The 8,857-nt window shown below is 36.6% G+C and overlaps 1 protein-coding gene across 1 annotated transcript; it reads right to left on the bottom strand.

Annotated features, from left to right (window-relative positions):
- Positions 1 to 859: 859 nt before the first annotated feature.
- Positions 860 to 8,050, bottom strand: LOC144425842 (uncharacterized). Its single transcript, XM_078115566.1, has 6 exons — positions 7,311 to 8,050; positions 6,749 to 6,923; positions 5,356 to 5,472; positions 4,443 to 4,580; positions 3,505 to 3,757; positions 860 to 2,796 (listed from the first exon to the last, which is right to left on the bottom strand). The coding sequence occupies exons 1-6, from the start codon at positions 7,947 to 7,949 to the stop codon at positions 1,593 to 1,595; spliced, it is 2,526 nt and encodes an 841-aa protein (XP_077971692.1). The 5' UTR covers positions 7,950 to 8,050; the 3' UTR covers positions 860 to 1,592.
- Between the last annotated feature and the right edge of the window lie 807 nt (positions 8,051 to 8,857).

Below are 8,857 nucleotides of genomic sequence, written 5' to 3'. Positions count from 1 at the left end.
TTGATGCTATCTTTGTCTAATTGTAACTTTTTCTAATTTGAACAAATTGTTAATATACTACGTTGCACGTATTTTGATTGCATAGTTCACATTTCCGAATAAATTTATTATTTTGCATCGTTCATTCTGTTTTGGATAGTATCCACCTGAATCGCAGAATCGTGGTGAAGCACAGCAACATAGGATCGCGCGATAGATAGTAACCTAGACACGCAGCGTCCGCATCTATGGAAAGGTAACTTTGACTTCGGGTTGAGAAAAATGGGCGCTCCAGAAGTGTGTGTATACCAATATGGAGGTTGTTCGACTACCTCACATCAAGTTGTGTAAATGAACCGAAGACTTTGGGAAGGAGGTATATTCACCTGGCTAACACAGACAGTCTCCGAACTGTAATAGAACTAAAATAAGGGAAATCGGAGTAAAATTATGGCCTAACTCTAACTCGGCACACACATTACAGATGTACCAATACCTTCCACGCTGGGTTGTAATAATTATCGATAGACAGTCAAGTAGAAGTGATGCTGTTTGAGTACATTTTGACTTCTTTATCAACATTGAATGTTTAAAACTACGACTCAAGACTCCGGGTAGTTGAAATACGATTCCGACGAATAAATACATGCTAAACTCAGGCTGCACAACTCTGATAGCATATTTTGCAGACACATACCGATATGAATTTATGTTTGTTTGACGTATATCGTATGTGTAGTTGTCGTATAACGTACCGTGTTATTTTATGGAAATTGTGACTCAGTAAAAACGATATGTTTGTTTGATCATTAGTGCAGAAAGTTTCTCATAATTATTCCATATTACCATTCATAATTCTCATCCTATATTTCGGGGGAAAATTTATTTCGTTACATAAATTTATATTTATTTTTCCAATGAAAAGTAAAACGGTAATAATTTAACAATAATATACACGAAACGTTAGATCCACTAAGAGAAAAATATCTTTCGGATTTATTTTTTGAAGAAATCATTATAAAAGTCTGGATGAAACAACCGATTTATCGATGATTTTCGAAGAAACGTTGCAAATTCCCAACCAACTGGAGCGGGAGGAACTACATTTCCGTCCTCTTTAAATAAATTTCTTTGATCAATTCTGTAAGAAATATTCATAATATTTTCCATATCGGTGAATGGTAAAATTTTCACCTGTCACATGCAGCGCCCTAAGCATGAATATTTCATGTACAAACACAAAATAACGATTAAAGGCTTCATTTTCAGAATCTCGGAAATTTATTCAACATGGTACGTACTCTCGGCTATTTTCATCCATTGAGTATTATAATTCACGCAATCATGCGCGATCGATTAGAGTGAACGTTATTCGGTCCAGATAACGCCCTGTTTTGCTTCTCCACATCTCTAGAGATGTTGAAACCATTCTAGAGAAAAATAGGCATCAGTCATGCTCATCTTACTCGCTATGAACTGTGAGTAAATTTTCATTCCATGCATCAAAGCACGTCTCAACTTGGAAATTTTATACTTTGTGAATGTATACAATTGTGACTTTGTACTCGGAGATAATAGTCTAAAAACGATTACTTTTTATTATTGTGTCTTTCTTATTCCTCTCCCACTTTATCCTCAGTTATGTCAGGTGGGTCATCTTCGATTTCATGTATGAATGTTCCTGAAATTTTCTCCGGTGATACAATTTCGCTTTCTACACATTCTTCTACGCTATCCAGCGTGCCTTCTCTCGCCAGATTAGAACAGGGAAATGAATGCTGTTTCAGCATGACCGGACATTTCTTGTTCTCGTCTAGACTTCTTGACCAACGTCCTCCATCTTGCCATCGAGCGACGGCCGGGTGAACTGGTTGAGGGTGTAATAAGTTTGCTTCCTCGCTGTGATGACGACCCATAGTAACGATAGATGATGCTGGCCGTGCACGTATTGTTTGGTCAGAACCGGTTATGCCGCCTAGTCGATTCTGTCGCTGAAGGAATACTTGACAATGGTTCCTGAGAACGCTCACGCCCCCGGTCTCTGCCGCGATTTCACTTAGAGAAGTATGCGCCATGTTACGTCTCGGAAGTGAACGCGTCCTGTGGTCGTCTACGGAAACGCTTTGTTGCAAAATAGTTCGAATGCGCGCCGCTGTTTCTTCGTAAGAGTGTGACGTTCTGCGAGCGTATCTGGCATGGCGTAGTCGCTGGGAAACATCCACTGAGGCTAAACACGACATCTCGATTTCAGGGTTATGTAACTGCCCATCTAGGTTGCCAGATTGTGAATATGATATTCCCTCCACTGGCCCAGACAATGTTGCAGCCCTGTGCATTCTAGACTGCACGCGAAGGCGATATCTTGGGTTATCACTTACATCTACAGACGCTGAGGTGGTCAATGCGTCACTAGTTTTTGTTTCAGATTCTATATTCCGCTCATTTTCCAGAGCAAGAATCGCCGCCTGTGGTGTGCGTACAACAGCCAGCGGACTCAAAGCCCGTGGGGCTCTTCGTCGCGAGTTTCGGCGTGATGACGAGCGTCCCGGTCGACATCGGGAATAAGGTAGTCTTTCAGCATCACTGGGAAGATTTGGAACACTTTGTGTTTTCTGTTCTCTATGCAAACTGTTTAATTTGGGGAATGGTTTTGAACACAAATTTAATGCTTGTGTTTCAATAGTGCCGGTATCAACAGAATACGCCTGGCCTTGCAACTGTTTTCTGGTCGCATATGGTTCTGCATTGATATTGACAATCACATCTACTTTAGATTCTTCTTGTGCCAATGGTTCTTCAATGTTGGTATCTTCTGGTCTGTAAAGCAATAAGAATTTAAATCAAGCGAAAATATCTTTCATTATATATATATAGGACCTTTCCCCGAGCATCGACTTCCTTGTTTACCTCGTGACATTGGCCAATCAGCAAGATGTAAAAAGTGACGTAACAATGCCCCCTTTTCGCATCCGCTCAGACACTTTTCTCACTCAGACAGGTTTTCAAGCGTGGTTGTAAACATTACCTCGTTTTCGCGTTTTTGAACTCTATTTGTTAGTTTTCAGTTGTGTTTCGGAAACTTAAATAAAAATCAGATAATTCAATGATTACTCTGTCTTCCTAGGAGTTTTAATTTAATTGCAGTAATGAAAATTAGTGCAGAAATAGCTGTGATAGACTATCCTGAAATTCTTTACCGGTACTTTTAAAAAACAGATTGTTGTATGCGATGAATCATAATGATGGTTTGAAACACATACCCCATTTTACAGGCGCCAACTCGCAAAAGCACTCTTAAAATAGCCCCGAAAATTTTGCAATGGTAAAGTATAGGAAGAATTTTCCGGGGATCAAAGGTCGGGGAAAGGTCCATTAAGATGTAGGATGACATACTTGTATTTAGTAGGCTATATAACTATATATCAACGACAATTCAAGTCTAAAAAGTAACTTCACTAAAACTGAATATTACTTGCAGCAGTCAACTTCATATGCGTATTATATCAAGTAAAAATTACGTTTTACCCGCAAACTTCTTGTGCGAGCACTCCGTTTATTTGTTTCCGAGTTTGAGCATGCGAATGGAGAAAAACTGGTGCCAATGCACAAAGCATTCCAGCAACCATGGCGCTTCCAGTCGAAAACCAAATTGCCTGTGCTGATCTTCCAAACCCTTCTTTCACTCCTTCGGGAAAGTTATATAATTCAGCCGGAGATCGATTGAGTTCAGCATCGAAAAGTAAAACAGATGTTCCCACTGCGAGCAGTTGGAATAAACCTTAAAAGTAGAAATTTAGATTAAAACACTTGCAAATCAAGCTTTCTATTAAGCTTATTAGTACATCTGTACTTATTTCTAAGCGGGTGCAATTGTATGTGGGTGAAACTTCATATATATATATATATATGTAAATATGTTAATGCGTAGAAAACGTCTGTAGGCGTAAGCATTATTCTTCCCAGCTTTTGCATTTTATATGGGGGTTTCCATTCCAAATGTAGGGGGTGCTTGTAGATGTTTTGCTATTAGCAATAAAACTATTTGTAACTTATAATATTGTGTTCTGTATCAGACTGATTATCTGCAATGGTGTGAACGCCATAGTCTGGATACCCAAATACAATTTATTTCAGGTGATGAATTAAACTGTAGTGTAACATCTCAAAATTAGGGGAAAAGGGGGGATTTGGAATTTTAGGTGGATGTCAACCCTATAAGGGAGGGGGTGTTGGGAAATGACTCGGCGTAAATATATGGTATGGAATGCGAGCATAAACACCGTCGCAATGGGGTATCGAGATTATCGAGCCATTGAGTTTATCCTCTTTGTGAATATTATATGAGAATGCATCAATTTTCTACTCAATTCATCATTGCAATCAACGAATAATACGCCTCTTGCAACGGAATGACTGTCATATAGTTTTGTTCAGCATCACTTACGGCTTTCCATGTTTCCCACCTGACATAACTAGGACGAGACCCCCGGAATAAATTATAAAGCCGCGTTGTGTAATCCATCCTATAATGACTAATATCAATCCAAATACTTGTACTGGTGCAGCCATGCATAAAAACGATGTCAAAATTCTTCTGAGATCTAAAATATAAGTTTGTAATTTATATATACCATGTTTCCCCCAAAATAAGACCTACCCTGAAAGTAAGACCTACCCTGAATTTCTAAAAATGATATTAATGTGAGCCCTCTTCTTAAAATAAGACCTATAGTCAATAACGGGAAATATTTTTTACCCATTCGATAGCAAGAAATCTCTCCTACACGTTTTAAATGATTGATAATAATTGATTGATTTATGTTTTGTAGTTACTTTGAATAAAAACGTGTTATTTTAAAGTAAATGGATATAGATTTTCATAATTTGTATATATATTTTCGGGGAAACATGGTAGATATATTTGAGAAGTACTTTTATAATTTACTTGAAAATGGAGGCGAGTGCCACAATGAGGTGGTTCACGCAAGTAAAAATTAGGCTGTTATGCTTGGGAAAATGAATGCGTATGTCATCATACACTAAACGCCTCAAGGGAATCAGAATTTTGATCAGTATTGATCGGTATTCAGAGACGGAATAATAATTATGTATCAGTTTTAAGCATAAGCGTGTTATGCTAGTTTACTTGATTTCTCTAATGTTAATATTCTTTTCATCTAAAAATAGATTCTAAAGTTGAATGATAATTCTATCCTGAATTTCATGGTATTTTTATTTGACATCCAAGATGGGAATTAGGGTAGGAGCTTAACACTGGTTCATTTATTTTGTTAGTTTCTTAAAGATTCCTGTTTCTAATGGACATAGGTAGGACAAGCCTTCATTTACATTCAGTAAAGCACAATGTATACTCACGCAACGTTTTCCATTCTTCGCGATAAACATCTTCAGTTTCTTCTGCACTCAATCCAGCTGGCAGTGTCCCCACTTTCAAATTACCGTACCGCACAGGAGCGCATCTGACAAGTTTTCCTGTCGACAAGAAAATTTGCCAATATGATTCAAATTATCAGTGGATGGAGGCATTTTGTATACCGATGTGAAACGATGTTGCGCGGTAACTAATTTCCAATCAAATTTATTTTTAACGCTAATAAAAATCGCGGGAATTTTTGTATGGGTATGCATCGAGAGCATGTCATGGACTATACTTGAGTTTAATCCTATTTTTCAATAAGTATCCGGTATAGAAAATGATGTATTTGTTTGTAACGAAAATAAATGACATTGCTAATTGCACAAATTTGCATACGGCCTAATTTTGAATCCACAGCACAAAGATTTGATCGCCACCTGCCAAGTGTCGTTTCGCGTGGCAATGACATATGAAAATTGATTGCAGTTTTTCGCACTATATAACGAAGAAAAACTCGAGGGATTTTTATAGGAGCATTCTCCAACCATAATAGAGAATCAAGATGAATTTAGCATTACTGTTCCGCTAAAAAAGTTTACACAATTATAACCTGAAGTAACTGAAAATGGGAATACCAACAAAAGGCATCACTATATCCACAATTTTTATAATCTTGTAAATTGATAAATCATTTTGTTTTATTGACTTAGTGATGAGTTACTATGATTCCGAGACTTGACCTGTTTTTGAATTTCTACTTCAAAACATTTTCAGGCTCCAAAACGTTTTTTTTTAAAAATCGGACATGGTTCGGTACTGACCCAACGGTATAACAAATAATGTGGAAGTGATATAAATACTCGCCAGAATAAATGACTTCGTTTTTCCATTAAGACTTGCATAATTGAATAATTTTACATATCCATAAATGTGGCCTCACCATTTCTTGTACAGCATTTTTAGTCAAAAGGTTTTCGTCAAACGTTTCCAAGCGTGCAATACAACACAACCAACGAAGCAATAAATTATTCACGCGATTTCGTTCTCATATTCTGAACAGACCGCACTTAATCTTGTTTTTACTCGATAATGAACTTTCGTGTCGAAAGCTGATGTTAAATTACTAAAGAAATATCATTGGCTACAATGTAATAAACTGCAGAGCGAGACTGAAGGTGATCCTGATACGACAGGGATGCCGTTTATCTATCACGAAACAAAAATAATAATTGTATAACATTGCTGCAACGTATGACTTATCGTGACATTATTAATATGAAATGAAGACAAATAGGAATGCTATTTTATTACGTGATAGATCTATTTTGATTTATGTACATGAAATCAAGCAATCATCGTTATTAAATGTAAGGCATAATTGACACAACATACCTCTCTCTATAACTTTTCTAAGCACTTCTCCATCATTCGCATCAAAACATGTTTGCCATAGTCCAGTATATGCTGAGAACTGACGTTTTTCGCAACTTCGAGTCCCCACATTTGAAGGCAGCTTACGGTCTGGATTTTGTTTTATGTTTGCGCAGAGTTCAGTTTTGTTTCCATTCTTAAAAAAATAAGCGGAATGTTTTTATGTTAATTAAAAATGTATGTGAATGAAACCCGTCGCATTGCCGGTCCAACTTTTAGTATTCTTCTTATAAACGATGTGAAAGTAATTGTTTCCTAAAAGGATGATAATGTTCGCAATATATTATTATTTACGTGTTTATCTCATTGGTAAGGGGTCCAATAAATCATATTTGGCATTTTCTTCATGAAAACGTGAAACATCAGAGTTTCTATGAATGGCATCAAATATTCAATATAGATGAGTGTGACCGTCCGTAATAATTGAAAAATATCGATTATTATTTCCCCCTGTCGATCATATTACGCTGAACGACACGACATCTTACTTTTGAATTTTCAGTTAAACCATGAGCATAATTACCGAAATCGATTTTCTTTGTTGATTAACGCACTCGTTGTTTTTTGATCCGACTGGTTTAGCGTGCCTCCCTCTGTAAAATGTTATGTCACGACCCCCAAATCCGTACAAATTAATTCGCAAATCTTTCGCAAATTGATTCCATTTATTTACTTTTGATTCTTGTATATCCCAATCTGATTTTTTCAACGTATTTACCGAGGCGCGTTTCCCATTTTTATCGTCAAGCAATCTACTTGGAACAAACTTGTTTTGCTTTTTCTGTACCCGTTGCAGCAGAGGTGCCGGGTGGTGAGATTTGCTACTTGCTTTCAACGGCAATCCAGGCCAATCATTTGCAGGTCTGTCTATTTTGGGTCTATTAAACTTCACTCTATCATTTTGTTGTAAAATCACGTTTTTGTCTCCCGAAAAAGGTACGTCGTCTTCAGCTTCAATAGTTTTCGAATCGATATCTTCGTTTACATGAAGTTCACCTTGCCATGGATACGTTTCCTCCAAATATTTGTTCTCCTTACATTTTAGAATATATTCCGAAGCATCAATTACAAACCATTTATCCGTGAGCATGGACCATAATAAGACTGTCGTTGAAATGATGCACAAGAGTAATCCAGGTACCAAAACTTTACCCGAAGCCATATAAATCAGGCCAGGCCTTAGCAAATCGTACTAAAGGGATTACATTATAATAAGTTTAATCGCGTCTAAACCTGGTGATAAATAAGTTAATCTGCATGGTTGTATAGGTCAAACTTATCGTGGTAATATAGTACATAGACATAGATATTCTTTTAGTTCTGTGAAACATAGTTCTGTAAAAAATTCACGATCACATTACTATAGATGCTGAACATTTCTGGCGAATTCATCTTTCTGATACCACAGTTTCTATTCAATCGGGTCATTTCATATAGTCTTTACACATTATACTGTAAAAATTCTAATTTCAACCAGTGACAAAAAACCTTCCAAAAAATTCCAAATATTTCTAACTGATGCTTTTACTGTGAAATTTTGGTAAATTTCTATTTTTTTCTATTTATGAAACTGTTTGTTTTATTTTTTTAAAACTATTTGATCAGAAAGCAATATCTGATAACAAAAATGAATAGAGAGTCCTGAGAATCGAATGACTCGCTTGCTGTACAAGAGAACGCTTTAGTTTTCTTCGAACCACGAACAACGCGTTCTTCATTAATTGATGTGATTGTCTCACAATCTTAGATAAAAATATAAATCTATTAATATTGATTGCCTGATCCTGATTTCTATATCAAGGGAGTAAAATTTGAAAATCAAACAATCAGGGCGACGTGGAACTTTGCATGAACAATCACCATCGCATATCTTTACAATCAAATTCATTGAATTGCGAATATTTTTAGTTTTAAATTTTTGTCAATTTCATAGAGTGCTCTACTTATCCTTTTTTGCCTATATTACCCCCAACCTAGCTTGATTCTGATTTTTCTATATTCTCTACATTCCACGGCCGATGCTTCTTCATACACACGGAGCCGTATCAAATACTAATAAATACCGTACAA

The sequence above is a fragment of the Styela clava genome, chromosome 8, assembly GCF_964204865.1.
Source record: "Styela clava chromosome 8, kaStyClav1.hap1.2, whole genome shotgun sequence".
NCBI lineage: Eukaryota > Metazoa > Chordata > Ascidiacea > Stolidobranchia > Styelidae > Styela > Styela clava.
The sequence above is the reverse complement of the archived record's forward strand: the minus strand, read 5'-3'. Positions and strand labels throughout refer to the sequence as shown.

Bases quoted from the DNA above. Each gene is read 5' to 3' on its own strand.
- LOC144425842 (XM_078115566.1), bottom strand. From the start codon at position 7,949: ATGGCTTCGGGTAAAGTTTTGGTACCTGGATTACTCTTGTGCATCATT. The intron at 3,758-4,442 runs GTGGGAAACATG...TCTACTTTTAAG, and splicing joins TCTCGTCCTAGTTATGTCAG to GTTTATTCCAACTGCTCGCA. The intron at 2,797-3,504 runs GTAAAACGTAAT...ATTGCTTTACAG, and splicing joins CTCGCACAAGAAGTTTGCGG to ACCAGAAGATACCAACATTG.